The following is a 19,910-nucleotide window of genomic DNA, read 5'->3' as shown; positions in this document are numbered from 1 at the left end:
ATGTGAAGCAAGCAGGTCTAATATACAGGTTGAGTATCCCTTATCTGTATAACCAATGACATTCGCTCTTGGTTCCATACATCCTTTCATAATTGCTAAACAGGTTCCAAATGGCGTTGGGTATACGCTGCCATGGTCAGAATGTCGACACTGATATAATGTTGACAACAGTTTTTCAGGTTAAAAACTAACCCTATTAAGCCGATCACTAATTCCATCTGTCAACATTTTTAATATGGACATTTTTACACTATGCCAATGTTCTGCTGTTGAAATTTTGATTGTTGACATTCAAAAGGGTGTACTTGAGTTTGATGTCTTCTATTTCATACAAAAAAAAAACCCAGAGACACTAACTGAAGTCACAACATGTTTATTATAGAGCTTGGACGATGAACCTTCCTGGGAAATGGTAATGCCCTTGGGGCCACGTATTTGGGCTCTTAAGAGTTGTATACATTAACTTGGTACATTATATAAGGATAAACAACAAAATGAAAAATATCATATTCTCCACTGAAATATATAAAAGAAAACTGTACAAGGGACATAAAACCAAGAGGCAGATGCAGTACTGATAAATGCTGTGGGGGCACAAGCGGGAGAGAACGCGAGAAGATGGGGAGACCGGCGACTCTCAGGAATGATTACGTTGTTCCACCAACCGGTTGTATTTCAGCCTTTTCTTTGGAGAATTTTATTCCTCAGAGGGGGACGTTCCTCAGAGACCAGATACATCCTGCCCCGCTCTGAGAATGACCTGTCTTTGTACCAGGGTCTTCCTAACGGTACATAACACTATGTTCTGAGATTCTATTGCTGAATGGTTGTGCCCCTGCCCTCCAGCAGCTGGAGTAGTGTTTGGTGCAGAGTCTGGCATACGCGAGAGTACCCCAGCCGGCTGAGGTGCAGGTAATCAAACATATCATGGTGACTGATGGTGCCATCGGAATGCACGAAACCTGGATCCACATCCAAGAACATTGCACTGGGCATCGATGGCATCAATTCCACCAGCAACTCGTTCAGTCGTTTGTTCCTCTCCCGCAGAGGGTTTGGGTTTTTACCTCGCGGCAGCAAACCCTGTGCAAAGAATTAAGCAGCAGTGATGAACACCAAGGCCCAAATGTGAGAGCACCTCCAATTTACGGACACCAGCGCGATTCCGGTAACGTAGCTGCTAGCTATAAAGCAGCAATTTGTTTTGAGGCAAAACCAGGTTGGCTCTGCTTTAAAACGAATTGCCGTTTTAAATCAAGAGGCTATCTTACAGGAATCGGGCTAGGACCCACAAATTGCGGGCTATTACATTTGTTCTCAAGTGTGCATTGGGGACAAGAGCAATGAACACATCAAGTTCAATAAAGAAAAAAGACATTTAATTTGAAATCTATATAATAATTAACTAAATCATGACAGACATGCCTTTGAAATGCACAGTGGAAGCTGCTGTTGTCAAGACATGGCTGATGGAGGGAGTGGGAGGCAGTGCGGGGAGGTAGGGGGAGGTGTAGATAGAGCAGGGGACAGAGGGAGGAGGTGGAGGCAGTGCAGGGAGCTAGGTGGTGTTGGAGGTAGTGCAGGGGACAGAGGGAGGAGGTGGAGGCAGTGCAGGGAGGTGGTGTTGGAGGCAGTGCAGGGGACAGAGGGTGGAGGCAGTGCAGGGAGCTAGGTGGTGTTGGAGGTAGTGCAGGGGACAGAGGGAGGAGGTGGAGGCAGTGCAGGGAGGTGGTGTTGGAGGCAGTGCAGGGGACAGAGGGAGGAGGTGGAGGCAGTACACGGAGGTAGGTGGTGTTGGCGGTAGTGCGAAGGTGGAGGCAGTGCGTGGAACGGGGGAGGGGTTGGAGGTAGTGCAGGGGACAGAGGGAGGCAGTGTATGGAATGGGGTCAGAGGTGGTGCGGGGGACAGAGGGAGGAGGTGGAGGCAGTGCAGGGGACAGAGGGAGGAGGTGGAGGCAGTACAGGGAGGTAGGTGGTGTTGGTGGTAGTGCGGAGAACAGAGGAAGGAGGTGGAGGCAGTGCGTGGAACGGGGGAGGGGTTGGAGGTAGTGCAGGGGACAGGGGGAGGCAGTGTATGGAATGGGGTCAGAGGTAGTGCGGGGGAAACAGAGGGAGGAGGTGGAGGTAGTGCAGGGGACAGAGGGAGGAGGTGGAGGCAGTGCAGGGAGGTGGTGTTGGAGGCAGTGCAGGGGACAGAGGGAGGAGGTGGAGGCAGTACACGGAGGTAGGTGGTGTTGGCGGTAGTGCGGAGGACAGAGGAAGGAGGTGGAGGCAGTGCGTGGAACGGGGGAGGGGTTGGAGGTAGTGCAGGGGACAGAGGGAGGCAGTGTATGGAATGGGGTCAGAGGTAGTGCGGGGGACAGAGGGAGGAGGTGGAGGCAGTGCAGGGGACAGAGGGAGGAGGTGGAGGCAGTACAGGGAGGTAGGTGGTGTTGGTGGTAGTGCGGAGGACAGAGGAAGGAGGTGGAGGCAGTGCGTGGAACGGGGGAGGGGTTGGAGGTAGTGCAGGGGACAGGGGGAGGCAGTGTATGGAATGGGGTCAGAGGTAGTGCAGGGGACAGAGGGAGGAGGTGGAGGCAGTGCAGGGAATGGGGGAGGGGTTGGAGATAGTGCAGGGGACAGAGGGAGGAGGTGGAGGCAGTGCAGGGAATGGGGGAGGGGTTGGAGGCTGTGTGTGGGACAGAGGGAGGATGGGTCCAATACTGCTAGTATGTTTGTAATCACATGAAAGTAAAATGTTAATATCAAGGAGATCAAATACAGTGCCATGAAATAAGTGTAAGATACTGTATAATACAGTGACTAATAAGGCCACATCCACTCTAGGCAAGCTACAGTAATTTTACTACACGCCCAGTGAGCGGAGCCATTGCACATTCTTGCGTTTATGGTGGGAAGAGAAAGTACACAGACGTCCGGACTTACCAGCACGATGACTTTAGCCTGTGGTTGCCTCTTCTCCAAGCACCGGATAATTGCCTGAATCCCGCCGGCGATCTGCTCAGCCGTGTGACCATGGTTGTACGTGCCTACCCAAAGCACGATAATCTGATGAAGTAAAAAAAAAAAAAAAAAACCAATCATGTACTTCAAAAAACGTGAACTGAGTGTATAGTGAGAGGGGAGGGTTGTCTGGCATCAACTAATAGTGTTGTAAATTGTTCTGCAATGTCATGGAACGGCCCATATGCTGAATGCCCCAGTGACACAATGAGCGGGGTTACATACTAACCACAGCAGAGCATGAGGGCCTCCTGCTCCCGGAACTGCTTCTAAACAGTCCCCTGCAGGGAGGAAGTTATCGGCAGCAGATAACTATGGGGGCACGTATAGGCTTTGCTGCTCCAGTGTGAGGGGCAAGCTATGTAATGTGTAACATACTGGGTTAGTATAACATGTCGACGTATAAAATACCAACATTCAATATTGCTAGCCGTTATTGAGGGCTTGTTACAGCTATCATCTTCCGGTATCTAATTGCAGAATGAATAGAATGGGGGTTATAGGAGTACAAAGATATTTATTCCCAAAAGAGGGTACACAACACAATTTTGTTTATTCCAAGATCTCTTCAACAGCTACAAAGATGTGAGCCTGGGCTCACATTTCTCAAATCTGGGGACTAATAGTGGCCTAAATCACATGTACAAGCCCACAGAGGTCCGCAGCAGTGTGCAGGGATAGTGATCAGACAGACAAAGCTCCAGGATAAGTGCTGGGATGTCTTATAAGCAACCGTGAACCAGTTTATTCTCCCAAAGTTTTATGTAGCTTGTCCACCCCATTAATGTCAATGTTCAATCAGATATTCACCTTGGGTTTCACGTGTTCCAACTCCCCATTCTCCAGTCTCCATAGAACATGCTGGGTGCCTTCACCCAGGCCCCCAAAGTTCAGGGCATGGAGTGGGGAGAAGAGCTCCCTCCAGATCTGATGGCGAAAGAGAGCCCACAATAATCACACAGGGCAATGGACATAGCCTCAGAAAGACACAAGTGATAATAAGATAAAGTGGTAAGATAAAAACATGGAGTTTGAAAATGGTCTAAGGCTATGTAGAAGCTAGTACTTTAAAGCCAACTGAAGACGCTAAAACCCTTCAATGGGAAGTTGCAGTTCTGCCCCATTAAAAAAAAAAAAAAAGGTCCATAGATTTCTGTGGAACAGTGCCCCTTGTGGTCATATCATGTATTAGCAAAATCCTCTTTGGACCATGCATCTCTCAACCTTTATTGATCGCTTATTTGCATAGCACCAACATATGGGTCAGTGTTGTACAGAGAATACTTAATCATTTACATCACTCGCTGTCACAGTGAGACTTAATTGCCCCATACACTACTGCGACATGTCCGTCTGACATGTCGCAGGCGCTCACCCCGGCAGCCTCCCCGGGGGGCAGGATCACCCAAGATACATCGGATGCTGTCCTTTTGCATACGATATATCTTGGGGGATCCCAGCCATGCCTGCGGGGTCCGACATATCATGAGTGCAGCACGTTCAATCTGGAGGATCCGATCCGATGCGCACGGGAACGCGCATCGGATCGGATCAGAAACACCTCCAAAATGCCCGATTTCACCCGATATATCGGGCCGGATGCCCGAAATCGGATGAAATCGCCATTATCGTTCTAGTGTATGGGGCCCGTTACAGTATAAACTTTCCTAACCCACGCTAAGGTCCATTTGTGTCTGCAGCCGAGTAACCTACCAGTATCTTTCCGGAGTGTGGGTAGAAACTGGAGTAGAAAAAGTTTTTTTGGTTTGCTTTTTTTTATTTCTCTGACGTCCTAGTGGATGCTGGGAACTCCGTAAGGACCATGGGGAATAGCGGCTCCGCAGGAGACAGGGCACATCTAAAGAAAGCTTTAGGATCACCTGGTGTGCACTGGCTCCTCCCCCTATGACCCTCCTCCAAGCCTCAGTTAGATTTTCTGTGCCCGACGAGAAGGGTGCACACTAGGGGCTCTCCTGAGCTCTTTGTGAAAGTTTTAGTTTAGGTTTATTATTTTCAGTGAGACCTGCTGGCAACAGGCTCACTGCATCGAGGGACTAAGGGGAGAAGAAGCGAACTCACCTGCGTGCAGAGTGGATTGGGCTTCTTAGGCTACTGGACATTAGCTCCAGAGGGACGATCACAGGTTCAGCCTGGATGGGTCACCGGAGCCGCGCCGCCGGCCCCCTTACAGAGCCAGAAGAGCGAAGAGGTCCGGAAAAATCGGCGGCAGAAGACTTTCCTGTCTTCAGATAAAGGTAGGCGCACAGCACCGCAGCTGTGCGCCATTGCTCTCAGCACACTTCACACTCCGGTCACTGAGGGTGCAGGGCGCTGGGGGGGGCAGCGCCCTGAGACGCAATAAATCGATAGAAAACCTTTTATGGCTAAAATAAATGCATCACATATAACTCCTGGGCTATATGGATGCATTTAACCCCTGCCAAAACATACAAGAAAACGGATGATAAGGACGCCGAGAAAGGGGCGGAGCCTATCTCCTCAGCACACTGGCGCCATTTTCCCTCACAGCTCAGTTGGAGGGAAGCTCCCTGGCTCTCCCCTGCAGTCACTACACTACAGAAAGGGGTTAAAAAAGAGAGGGGGGCACAAATTAGGCGCAGTATAAACAATACAGCAGCTATAAAGGGAAAAACACTTATATAAGGTTATCCCTGTATATATATAGCGCTCTGTGTGCTGGCAAACTCTCCCTCTGTCTCCCCAAAGGGCTAGTGGGGTCCTGTCCTCTATCAGAGCATTCCCTGTGTGTGTGCTGTGTGTCGGTACGTTTGTGTCGACATGTATGAGGAGAAAAATGATGAGGAGACGGAGTAGAGTGTCTGTAATAGTGTTGTCACCCCCTGGGGGGTCGACACCTGAGTGGATGTACTGTTGAAATTGCGTGACAGTGTCAGCTTTGTATAAAAGACAGTGGTTGACATGAGACAGCCGGCTACTCAGCTTGTGCATGTCCAGACGTCTCATACAGGGGCTCTAAAGCGCCCGTTACCTCAGATACAGACGCCGACACGGATACTGACTCCTGTGTCGACGGTGAAGAGACAACAGTGATTTCCAATAGAGCCACACATTGCATGATTGAGGCAATGGAAAAAGTTTACACTCTTCTGATAATATAAATACCACCAAAAAAAGGGGTATTATGTTTGGTGAGGAAAAACTTCCTGTAGTTTTCCTGAATCTGAGAAATAAAATGAGGTGTGTGATGATGCGTGGGTTTCCCCCCGATAACAATTGATAATTTCTAAAAAGTTATTGGCAGTATACCTTTTCCCGCCAGAGGTTAGGGTGCGTTGGGAAACACCCCCTAGGGGGGATAAGGCGCTCACACGCTTGTAACAAGGGCTCTACCCTCTCTGGAGATGGCCGCCCTTAGGGATCCTGCTGATAGAAAGCAGGAGGGTATCCTAAAATGTATTTACACACATACTGGTGTTATACTGCGACCAGCAATCGCCTCAGCCTGGATGTGCAGTGCTGGGTTGGCGTGGTCGGATTCCCTGACTGGAAATTTGATATCCTAGATAAGGACAGTATATTATTGCCTATAGAGCAATTAAAAGATGCATTTCTATATATGCATGATGCACAGCGGAATATTTGCCGACTGGCATCAAGTATAAGTGCGTTGTCCAATTATACCAGTAAAGTGGTCAGGTGATGCGGATTCCAAACGGCATTTGGAAGTATTGCCTTAACAAAAAAGGGGATGTACCCCAGGTCGCCTCTCAAAATAAGACGCCGTATTATCAGGCGCAGTCCTGGTTGGCAAGCGGACAAAAGGGTTCCTCTTTTCTGCTCGTGACAGAGGGAGAGGAAAATGGCTGCAGAGATCAGCCAGTTCCAAGGAACAGAAACTCTTTTCCGCCTCTGCCAAGCCCTCAGTATGACGCTAGGGCTTTACAAGTTCAGGCACGGTGGGGTCCCGTTCTCAATGAATTTCAGTGCGCAGTGGGCTCACTCGCAAGTAGACCCCTGGATCCTTCAGGTAATATTTCAGGGGTACATATTGGAATTCGAGACGTATCCCCCTCGCCGTTTCCAAAGGTCTGTTTTACCGACGTCTCCCGCTGACAGGGAGGCAGTTTTGGAAACCATTCACAAGCTGTATTCCCAGCAGGTGATAATCAAGATACCCCTCCTGCAACAGGGAACGGGGTATTATTCCACACTATTGTGGTACCGAAGCCAGACGGCTCGGTGAGACCGATTTTAAAATCTAAAATCTTTGAACACTTGCATACAGAGGTTCAAATTCAAAATTGAGTCACTCAGAGCAGTGATTGCAAACCTGGAAGAAGGGGACTACATGATGTCTCGGGACATCAAGGATGCTTACCTTCATGTCAAAATTTACCCTTCTCACCAAGGGTATTTCAGGTTATGGTACAGAACTGTCACTATCAGTTCGGACGCTGCCGTAGGGATGGTCCACGGCACCCCGGGTCTTTACCAAGGTAATGGCCGAAATGATATCCCTTCGAAGGAAGGAAATTTTAGTTATCCCTTACTTGGACGATTCCCTGATAAGGGTAAGATCCAGGGAACACTTGGAAGTCGGTGTAGCACTATCTCAGGTAGTGTTGCGGCAGCACGATTGGATTCTTAATATTCCAAAATCGCAGCTGGTTCCGACGACTTGTCTTCTGTTCCTAGGGATGATCCTGGACACAGTCCAGAAAGAAGGTGTTTCTCCCGGAGGAGAAAGCCAGGGAGTTATCCGAGCTAGTCAGGAACCTCCTAAAACCGAACCAAGTCTCAGTGCATCAATGCACAAGGGTTCTGGGTAAAAATGGTGGCTTCCTACGAAGCAATCCCATTCGGCAGATTCCACGCAAGACTTTCCAGTGGAACCTACTGGACAAATGGTCCGGGTCGCATCTTCAGATGCTTCAGCGGATAACCCCGTCACCGGGGACAAGGGTATCCCTCCTGTGGTGGTTGCAGAGTGCTCATCTTCTAGAGGGCCGCAGATTCGGCATTCGGGACTGGGTCCTGGTGGCCACGGATGCCAGCCTGCGAGGCTGGGGAGCAGTCACACAGGGAAGGAATTTCCAGGGCTTATGGTCAAGCCTGGAGACATCTCTTCATATAAACATTCTGGAACTAAGGGCCATTTACAATGCCCTAAGTCAAGCGAAACCCCTGCTTCAGGGTCAGGCGGTATTGATCCAATCGGACAACATCACGTCAGTCGCCCACGTAAACAGACAGGGCGGCACGGGAAGCAGGGGGGCAATGGCAGAAGCTGCAAGGATTCTTCGCTGGGCGGAAGATCATGTGATAGCACTGTCAGCAGTGTTCATTCCGGGAGTGGACAACTGGGAAGCAGACTTCCTCAGCAGACACGATCTACACCCGGGAGAGTGGGGACTTCATCCAGAAGTCTTCCACATGATTGTGAACCGTTGGGAAAAACCAAAAGGTGGATATGATGGCGTCCCGCCTCAACAAAAAACTGGACAGGTATTGCGCCAGGTCAAGAGACCCTCAGGCAATAGCTGTGGACGCTCTGGTAACACCGTGGGTGTTCCAGTCAGTGTATGTGTTCCCTCCTCTGCCTCTCATACCAAAAGTACTGAGAATTATACGGCAAAGGGGAGTAAGAACGATACTCGTGGCTCCGGATTGGCCAAGAAGAACTTGGTATCCGGAACTTCAAGAGATGCTCACGGACGAACCGTGGCCTCTACCTCTAAGAAAGGACCTGCTCCAGCAGGGGCCTTGTTTGTTCCAAGACTTACCGCGGCTGCGTTTGACGGCTTGGTGGTTGAACGCCGGATCCTGAAGGAAAAAGGCATTCCAGATGAAGTCATCCCTACCCTGGTCAAGGCCAGGAAGGACGTAACCGCAAAACATTATCACCGCATTTGGCGAAAATATGTTGCGTGGTGGGAGGCCAAGAAGGCCCCTACAGAGGAATTTCAACTGGGTCGTTTCCTCCATTTCCTGCAAACAGGACTGTCTATGGGCCTAAAATTAGGGTCCATTAAGGTTCAATTTTCGGCCCTGTCGATTTTCTTCCAAAAGGAACTGGCTTCAGTGCCTGAAGTTTAGACATTTATAAAAGGGGTACTGCATATACAGCCTCCTTTTGTGCCTCCAGTGGCACCTTGGGATCTCAATGTTGTGTTGATTTTCCTAAAGTCACATTGGTTTGAACCACTCACTACTGTGGACTTAAAATATCTCACATGGAAGGTGACGATGCTGTTAGCCCTGGCTTCAGCCAGGCGTGTGTCAGAATTGGCGGCTTTATCATATAAAAGCCCTTATTTAATGTTTCATTCTGACAGGGCAGAATTGAGGACTTGTCCTCAATTTCTACCTAAGGTGGTTTCTGCATTTCACATGAAGCAACCTATTGTGGTACCTGCGGCTACTAAGGACTTGGAGGATTCCAAGTTGCTTGACGTGGTCAGGGCCCTGTAAATATATGTTTCCAGGACGGCTGGAGTCAGACAATCTGACTCGCTGTTTATCCTGTATGCACCCAACAAACTGGGTGCTCCTGCTTCTAAGCAGACGATTGCTCGTTGGATTTGTAGTACAATTCAGCTTGCACATTCTGTGGCAGGCCTGCCACAGCCAAAAATCTTAAAATGCCCACTCCACAAGGAAGGTGGGCTCATCTTGGGCAGCTGCCCGAGGGGTCTCGGCTTTACAACTTTGCCGAGCAGTTACTTGGTCAGGAGCAAATACGTTTGTAAAATTCTACAAATTTGATACCCTGGCTGAGGAGGACCTGGAGTTCTCTCATTCGGTGCTGCAGAGTCATCCGCACTCTCCCGCCCGTTTGGGAGCTTTGGTATAATCCCCATGGTCCTTACGGAGTTCCCAGCATCCACTAGGACGTCAGAGAAAATAAGAATTTACTTACCGATAATTCTATTTCTCGTAGTCCGTAGTGGATGCTGGGCGCCCATCCCAAGTGCGGATTGTCTGCAATACTGGTACATAATTATTGTTACCAAAAAATTCGGGTTATTGTTGTAGTGAGCCATCTTTTATAGAGGCTTCTCTATTATCATGCTGTTAACTGGGTTCAGATCACAAGTTGTACAGTGTGATTGGTGTGGCTGGTATGAGTCTTACCCGGGATTCAAAATCCTTCCTTATTGTGTACGCTCGTCCGGGCACAGTATCCTAACTGAGGCTTGGAGGAGGGTCATAGGGGGAGGAGCCAGTGCACACCAGGTGATCCTAAAGCTTTCTTTAGATGTGCCCTGTCTCCTGCGGAGCCGCTATTCCCCATGGTCCTTACGGAGTTCCCAGCATCCACTACGGACTACGAGAAATAGAATTATCGGTAAGTAAATTCTTATTTTCGCACAGGACTAAAAGCAATCGCACATAATTATTGTTTTAGTACCAACAATGCAGAGCATCTAGGGTATTTATTGCAACACCCAGAACAAATATCTTTTAAGGGGTTGTCGGTGCTCCCACAAGTCAAATATGTTAATATTTATGTATCAAGGTATTTTTTTTATCAGCAGCACAAATAGGGAAAGGTGGGGCAGATGTAACATGTGCAGAGAGATTAAGATTTGGATGGGGTGTGTTCAAACTGAAATCAAAATTGCAGTGTAAAAATAAAGCAGCCAGTATTTACTCTGCACAGAAACAATATAACCCCCTCAAATCTAACTCTCTCTGCACATGTTATATCTGCCCCACCTGCAGTGCAGCATGGTTTTGCACAATTGCTAACTTTTTTTTGCTCTACACAGCAACCTGGTTGGATTGATCCAATGTCCCAATGGCACGAAGCAGCCATACTGACCACTGCATCACTGTGGTTTCATGGTACAAATAGGGTTCTATTTGTGTTCCACAGGCACAAAGACCATATACTCCAACGTCTGTCGGGCCGGACACTTACCTCTAACTGGTGCAGCAGCTGGACTTGGGAATCTCCTATAAACAAAACCTCGGGCTCCTTATCCTTGCTGCTGGACACAAAGTGATTGTGCTAAAAGACAGAAGATTTACAATGTCTCACAGGCTCATTAGTAGTGCAGCCAAATAGTAATAGAACACACACTGTGGGGGAGGTGTATCAAATCTTTGTGAGGGATAATGTACCAACCAATCCGCTCCTAACTCATTTTTCAAGCACAGCCTGTAACACGGCAGGTAGGAGCGAATCGGTTAGTACTTTATCTCTCTCTAAAGCTGGGTTACTCACGGTACGATATTATAAACGATTTGCCCGTTTTCAACTGTTCGGAACGACAAAGCATTTAAAAAAGTGCCGTGTGTACGCATGACAATGATGCCGGCGCACGCTCCCGCAGGCTGCTAGCGACAGCCTCATCTTTTGTACATGCAGGAAGATCTGAGGTTGTCCCTGGCGATGCCATGCTGCCAAATACAGCTTGGCCCTGCTCCCCCCCCCCCCCCCCCCCCGCCGTCGCTTGCCAGCGATGGCCTCAGCAAGTGTGTATGCACTTGCCGATGCCGGCTTCGTCGCTGACGATGTCGCATCGCATGCACATCATCCGGTGTGTAACCCCCTTAAGCTTTGCTAAATCTCCCCCTGAATGAGAAACGGTTCCAATAACAAATTATATACAAAGACAATCACAATAGTGAGAGAACTAACCATGGACATCCAGCAGTCGTCACCGTGAATATCAGGCACTGGTGTAGGAACAGCGGCTGGGTTCTCTTCACCGTCACACATTGTGTCCTATGGAATGGAAATGCTGAATTATACTACACTTGTATGTAACCCACACAGTAAGCACTACACAGACGGCGATCACTCCTCTATACATTATCTACTAACGCCATAGCCTTCCCTCTTCATAAGTTACATACATAGTGGTGCAGCCAAAGTTATCGGCTAAACCAGTGGTTCCCAAACTCTTTGGAATCACCACGCCTTAGGCTATGGCCACACATAGCGTCCAAGCGGGTCCCGCTGAATGGGACCCGCTTGGCTGGGAGGGGGGGTGGTTCTGTATTCACACGGATCCTGTTCTGCAGGATGCTGAAATCCCGTTGTTCTGCCGTCCGGCCCAACCGCAGCATGCTGCGGTCGGACCCGGCGGCGAAGGGACTGCCGCACATGTGTGAGCAGGCGCCCATGCGCACTCACCTTCCAGCCAAGCGGGTCCCCCACTTGGCTGCTATGTGTGGCTGTAGCCTTAGAGTATCAGCATTTTTTTTTTTTAAAGAAATCAAGTAAATTGTGCCCACCTGTCATCCTTAGGGTCAGCTATATGGTGGCGTACAGGTGTGCTTCAGATTGTCCACATGTTTTTTTGGGGGGTTGGGTTTCAAATCCAGGAGTTCGGGATGCCTGCAGTCAGAATACGGACGCTGCATCCCGATGTTCAGAATCCCGGCAGGAGAAGGTAAGTATACTTACCTTCCCCCGATAGCCCCCTAACCCTCCCTTGTAGCAGCCTAAACCTACCACCCACCCCCCAAGCCCCGCAGCCTAACCCTAAAGGCCCATAAACAGTAGGCTATGGCCGCCAACAGTGTGATATCGCACAGTGACGTCATGCCGCGGCCAGCCGGAACATGCAGCATCTGATGTTATAGTCGTTACTACACTCCCCATGTGATATACTATAAATGACAGGAGACACTACACTCCCCATGTGATATACTATAAATGACAGGAGACACTACACTCCCCATGTGATATACTATAAATGACAGGAGACACTACACTCCCCATGTGATATATGACAGCAGACAGTACACTCCCCATGTGACATACTATAGATGACAGCAGACACTACACTGCCCATGTGATATATGACAGCAGACAGTACACTCCCCATGTGATATACTATAGATGACAGGAGACACTACACTTCCCATGTGATATATGACAGCAGACAGTACACTCCCCATGTGATATACTATAGATGACAGGAGACACTACACTTCCCATGTGACATACTAAAGATGACGGCAGACACTACACCGCTAATGTGATATACTATATGTCAAAGTCAAAAATATTACATAGAGAGAACATACAAACTACACACATTTAAGTCGCTATACTTGCAAATATGCGCAGCGAGCACAGCAATATATGGTAACACACGCATTTGCTCGGACATGGCACGTAGATGGATTCGGCGCTTGTTTCATACAGTACATGGTTATAATAATGTCGGGCACCAGACATCATGGAGATTTAGAATTGGCTGATGAATTGATGTCATGAATGTGTATTATTTGAACAGAACCAGATGCGCCCGTCATGTTTGGTATTGAAGCAAACAGATTGATGTGTGGGTTAGTTTGAGGCTTGTTGTGAAGTTGTGGGACATTGCAGTGGATAGATATGATTATATGTATAAAAGCTAAGATCATTTTGTTAGAACAATGAATGATCAAGCCAACCCTTTACTAAGATTTCAGGGCTGAACCTGATTAGCATATACAAAGCAAGAGCGACCCCTCCCCCAGGAACTAGGAAAACAGGCATGGCTAGAAAAGAAGTCAGTTTCAGTTTGCTTGGGGCCTCTGAGGACAGATATACTGTAGCTACTCACACAGCTACCTGGCACCCAGCAGCATGGCGGCTACATCCCCAGGACTGACCTCCAAACTAAAGGCTAAGTATTGAATTCACATGGCTAGATAAGGAAATATAGACAGATTGCTTTAAGGTCAATGGTGCTGGTTTAAATAGGATATTGTAACTTGTTTGTGTGATAGATCTGGGAATATGTGCTGGTAGCAATGGCAGGCTGATATGTGTGGTTACACTGTGATCTGGTCTTGTGATGAATATGCTCTGGTTATTGAGATACTGAAGTTGTTTGGAATGTGAAATTGAATAAGATGGTTCTAGGAAGTTGGATTGAAATTGTGAAAGGTGATTTAGATGGTTTGGAATTGTAAAATCAGAACATATGCATTGTTTTGAGGCTTGGACATTTTGGAATAAAATGGAGTCTTGGGTCTTCTGCTATGTGATTGTGGTGTAGCAGAGAGTGCCATGTGTTTGGACCTGCAAATCTAAAATGGCTGCTGCCGGGTATTTTCCCCTCCCCCTTTCAACCATGTGGTGCAGTCTTTGGAATCATGGGAGTTTTCCCAAAATGGAGTCTAGCTTCTGTCCCATGCGGTATTGTAGGGTTGTGTATATAGGGACAGCCAGTATGGGTAAGGTCAAGTATTTTCTCCACAAAGATTCTCAGCATTGACTAACTGCGCAGCGATTGTTCCTCACATGTGTAGTTTTATCTGCAACCATATTGTCTCTTATTTAATGTTATAAGCCATTCTCTCTCTCCTTCCCCTTTTAAAAGTAATTGTGTCTTTATTGTATTTTATGTGTAGTAACTTGGTTAGATATTCTATGTTATTTTGGTAGTGCATAGCTTGTATTGTATTATTCTTTTTGAACGTTCATTCTCTCACTAAAGGCGTTAGAACCTTAGACCGGTATTTGATTGGTTATTATAAATGCATAAAGGTTTCTCAGAGCGTCATAGTCGCACATACAGCTTTTAAGCTAACAAGGTTACACTGCATTACATCTACACATTGTCACTGCACAAATGTTTACAGTATAAGTACATTCCTTAAGGTATAGTTAAGGGAGTACCCTTGCGGTACTTTTTGCGCCAATGGCGTACTGTGTTCTTTAACCTTTAACGTGTTTTTAATAGGACAAATATTATAGACATTGTCATATAGATGACAGCAGACACTACACCGCCCATGTGATATGCTATAGATGACAGCAGACACTACACCGCCCATGTGATATGCTATAGATGACAGCAGACACTACACCGCCCATGTGATATGCTATAGATGACAGCAGACACTACACTCCCCATGTGACATACTAAAGATGACAGCAGACACTACACTCGCCCATGTGATATGCTATAGATGACAGCAGACACTACACCGCCCATGTGATATGCTATAGATGACAGCAGACACTACACCGCCCATGTGATATACTAAAGATGACAGCAGACACTACACTCCCCATGTGATATACTATAGATGACAGCAGACACTACACTTCCCATGTGACATACTAAAGATGACAGCAGACACTACACCGCCTATGTGATATGCTATAGATGACAGCAGACACTACACCGCCCATGTGATATGCTATAGATGACAGCAGACACTACACCGCCCATGTGATATGCTATAGATGACAGCAGATAGTACACTCCCCATGTGATATACTATAGATGACAGCAGACACTACACCGCCCATGTGATATGCTATAGATGACAGCAGACACTACACTCCCCATGTGATATACTATAGATGACAGGAGACACTACACTCCCCATGTGATATACTAAAGATGACAGCAGACACTACACTCCCCATGTGATATGCTATAGATGACAGCAGACACTACACTCCCCATGTGATATACTAAAGATGACAGCAGACACTACACCGCCCATGTGATATGCTATAGATGAGAGCAGACACTACACCGCTAATGTGATATACTATAGATGACAGCAGACACTACACCGCCCATGTGATATGCTATAGATGACAGCAGACACTACACTCCCCATGTGATATACTATAGATGACAGCAGACACTACACCGCCCATGTGATATGCTATAGATGACAGCAGACACTACACCGCCCATGTGATATTCTATAGATGACAGCAGATAGTACACCGCTAATGTGATATACTATAGATGACAGCAGACACTACACCGCCCATGTGATATGCTATAGATGACAGCAGACACTACACCGCCCATGTGACATACTAAAGATGACAGCAGACACTACACTCCCCATGTGATATACTATAGATGACAGGAGACACTACACCGCCCATGTGACATACTAAAGATGACAGCAGACACTACACTCCCCATGTGATATACTATAGATGACAGGAGACACTACACCGCCCATGTGACATACTAAAGATGACAGCAGACACTACACTCCCCATGTGATATACTATAGATGACAGGAGACACTACACCGCCCATGTGACATACTAAAGATGACAGCAGACACTACACCGCCCATGTGATATACTATAGATGACAGCAGACACTACACCGCCCATGTGATATGCTATAGATGACAGCAGACACTACACCGCCCATGTGATACACCGCCCATGTGACATGCTATAGATGACAGCAGACACTACACCGCCCATGTGACATACTAAAGATGACAGCAGACACTACACTCCCCATGTGATATACTATAGATGACAGCAGACAGTACACTTCCCATGTGACATACTAAAGATGACAGCAGACACTACACCGCCCATGTGATATACTATAGATGACAGCAGACACTACACCGCCCATGTGATATACTATAGATGACAGCAGACACTACACCGCCCATGTGATATACTATAGATGACAGCAGACACTACACCGCCCATGTGATATACTATAGATGACAGCAGACACTACACCGCCCATGTGATATACTATAGATGACAGCAGACACTACACTTCCCATGTGACATACTAAAGATGACAGCAGACACTACACCGCCCATGTGATATACTATAGATGACAGCAGACACTACACTTCCCATGTGACATACTAAAGATGACAGCAGACAGTACACCGCCCATGTGATATACTATAGATGACAGCAGACACTACACCGCCCATGTGATATGCTATAGATGACAGCAGACACTACACCGCCCATGTGATATGCTATAGATGACAGCAGACACTACACTCCCCATGTGATATACTATAGATGACAGGAGACACTACACTCCCCATGTGATATACTAAAGATGACAGCAGACACTACACTCCCCATGTGATATGCTATAGATGACAGCAGACACTACACTCCCCATGTGATATACTAAAGATGACAGCAGACACTACACCGCCCATGTGATATGCTATAGATGAGAGCAGACACTACACCGCTAATGTGATATACTATAGATGACAGCAGACACTACACCGCCCATGTGATATGCTATAGATGACAGCAGACACTACACCGCCCATGTGACATACTAAAGATGACAGGAGACACTACACTTCCCATGTGACATACTAAAGATGACAGCAGACACTACACCGCTAATGTGATATACTATAGATGACAGCAGACACTACACCGCTAATGTGATATACTATAGATGACAGCAGACACTACACCGCCCATGTGATATGCTATAGATGACAGCAGACACTACACCGCCCATGTGATACACCGCCCATGTGACATGCTATAGATGACAGCAGACACTACACCGCCCATGTGACATACTAAAGATGACAGCAGACACTACACTCCCCATGTGATATACTATAGATGACAGCAGACAGTACACTTCCCATGTGACATACTAAAGATGACAGCAGACACTACACCGCCCATGTGATATACTATAGATGACAGCAGACACTACACCGCCCATGTGATATACTATAGATGACAGGAGACACTACACTTCCCATGTGACATACTAAAGATGACAGCAGACACTACACCGCTAATGTGATATACTATAGATGACAGCAGACACTACACCGCTAATGTGATATACTATAGATGACAGCAGACACTACACCGCCCATGTGATATACTATAGATGACAGCAGACACTACACTCCCCATGTGATATACTATATATGACAGCAGACACTACACCGCCCATGTGATATACTATAGATGACAGCAGACACTACACCGCCCATGTGATATACTATAGATGACAGCAGACACTACACTTCCCATGTGACATACTAAAGATGACAGCAGACACTACACCGCCCATGTGATATACTATAGATGACAGCAGACACTACACTTCCCATGTGACATACTAAAGATGACAGCAGACACTACACTCCCCATGTGATATACTAAAGATGACAGCAGACACTACACCGCCCATGTGATATGCTATAGATGAGAGCAGACACTACACCGCCCATATGACATACTATAGATGACAGCAGACACTACACCGCCCATGTGATATACTATAGATGACAGCAGACACTACACTCCCCATGTGATATACTATAGATGACAGCAGACACTACACCGCCCATGTGATATACTATAGATGACAGCAGACACTACACCGCCCATGTGATATACTATAGATGACAGCAGACACTACACTCCCCATGTGATATACTATAGATGACAGCAGACACTACACTCCCCATGTGATATACTATAGATGACAGCAGACACTACACCGCCCATGTGATATACTATAGATGACAGCAGACACTACACCGCCCATGTGATATACTATAGATGACAGCAGACACTACACTTCCCATGTGACATACTAAAGATGACAGCAGACACTACACCGCCCATGTGATATACTATAGATGACAGCAGACACTACACTTCCCATGTGACATACTAAAGATGACAGCAGACACTACACTCCCCATGTGATATACTAAAGATGACAGCAGACACTACACCGCCCATGTGATATGCTATAGATGAGAGCAGACACTACACCGCCCATATGACATACTATAGATGACAGCAGACACTACACCGCCCATGTGATATACTATAGATGACAGCAGACACTACACTCCCCATGTGATATACTATAGATGACAGCAGACACTACACCGCCCATGTGATATACTATAGATGACAGCAGACACTACACCGCCCATGTGACATACTAAAGATGACAGCATACACTACACTCCCCATGTGATATACTATAGATGACAGCATACACTACACTCCCCATGTGATATACTATAGATGACAGCAGACACTACACTTCCCATGTGACATACTAAAGATGACAGCAGACACTACACTCCCCATGTGATATACTATAGATGACAGCAGATAGTACACTTCCCATGTGATATACTATAGATGACAGCAGATAGTACACTTCCCATGTGACATACTAAAGATGACAGCAGACACTACACCGCCCATGTGATATACTATAGATGACAGCAGACACTACACCGCCCATGTGATATGCTATAGATGACAGCAGACACTACACCGCTAATGTGATATACTATAGATGACAGCAAACATTACACCGCCCATGTGATATGCTATAGATCAGAGATTCTCAAACTCGGTCCTCAGGACCCCACACAGTGCATGTTTTGCAGGTAACCCAGCAGGTGCACAGGTGTATTAATTACTCACTGACACATTTTTAAAGGTCCACATGTGGAGCTCATTATTTCAATTGTGATTCTATGAGAAGACCTGCAAAATATGCACTGTGTGGGGTCCTGAGGACCGAGTTTGAGAACATGTGGTATAGATGACAGCAGACACTACACCGCCCATGTGATAATTACTATAGATGACAACACAGAGTACACTGCCCATGTGATATACTATAGATCACAGGTTCTCAAACTCGGTCCTCAGGACCCCACACGGTTCACGTTTTCCATGTCACCCAGCAGGAGCACTGTTTATCACCAACTGTCACATTTTAACGTGACCTGCAAAACATGAACCGTGTGGGGTCCTGAGGACCGAGTTTGAGAACCTGTGCTATAGAGTATCACCATGTAAAACAATGAATAACAGCAGGCACAGCATCTCACCTGCTGATCCCTGCTCTCACACTGTGACTGCCTTCTGTACTGCTACAGTCCTCCCTGCTGGGCCCACCATCCAGCACTACGATGGGAGGGGACCTACACTGCAAACTCCCACTGCCCAAGTCTAGTCAGGAGCCAATCCCCCCTCCTGTAGCACAGGATGGATGCATCCAGGAAGTACCGCTACAGTCTTGGTTCCGTCACGTCCTCCCCCGTGTGGCGCTGGTAATGGACTGGCTGGCTTTGAATACCTGAATAAATCGGATCGAACCATTACTTTTTCAGAGGGGAATCATACACTCCCCTCAGC

At 47.2% G+C, this 19,910-nt stretch overlaps 1 protein-coding gene across 2 annotated transcripts; it reads right to left on the bottom strand.

Moving 5' to 3' along the window:
• Positions 1-357: 357 nt before the first annotated feature.
• Positions 358-19,838, bottom strand: PAFAH1B3 (platelet activating factor acetylhydrolase 1b catalytic subunit 3). Of its 2 annotated transcripts, XM_063942341.1 has the most exons (6): positions 19,604-19,825; positions 11,633-11,719; positions 10,910-10,999; positions 3,814-3,930; positions 2,926-3,048; positions 358-1,083 (listed from the first exon to the last, which is right to left on the bottom strand). In XM_063942341.1, the coding sequence occupies exons 2-6, from the start codon at positions 11,711-11,713 to the stop codon at positions 814-816; spliced, it is 681 nt and encodes a 226-aa protein (XP_063798411.1). In that variant the 5' UTR covers positions 11,714-11,719; positions 19,604-19,825; the 3' UTR covers positions 358-813. The 2 variants fall into 2 exon arrangements, with proteins under 2 accessions (XP_063798411.1, XP_063798412.1); XM_063942342.1 differs by lacking the exon at positions 3,814-3,930 and having other exon boundaries at positions 19,604-19,838.
• Between the last annotated feature and the right edge of the window lie 72 nt (positions 19,839-19,910).

The sequence above is a fragment of the Pseudophryne corroboree genome, chromosome 10 (genome assembly GCF_028390025.1).
Source record: "Pseudophryne corroboree isolate aPseCor3 chromosome 10, aPseCor3.hap2, whole genome shotgun sequence".
Classification (NCBI taxonomy): domain Eukaryota; kingdom Metazoa; phylum Chordata; class Amphibia; order Anura; family Myobatrachidae; genus Pseudophryne; species Pseudophryne corroboree.
The sequence above is the reverse complement of the archived record's forward strand: the minus strand, read 5'-3'. Positions and strand labels throughout refer to the sequence as shown.

Excerpts from the sequence above, each read along its gene's own strand:
- PAFAH1B3 (XM_063942341.1), bottom strand. The coding sequence starts at position 11,713 with ATGTGTGACGGTGAAGAGAACCCAGCCGCTGTTCCTACACCAGTGCCT. Across the intron at positions 3,931-10,909 it reads AGCTGCTGCACCAGTTAGAG|ATCTGGAGGGAGCTCTTCTC; the intron begins GTAAGTGTCCGG and ends TTTCGCCATCAG. Across the intron at positions 1,084-2,925 it reads AGGCTAAAGTCATCGTGCTG|GGTTTGCTGCCGCGAGGTAA; the intron begins GTAAGTCCGGAC and ends TTCTTTGCACAG.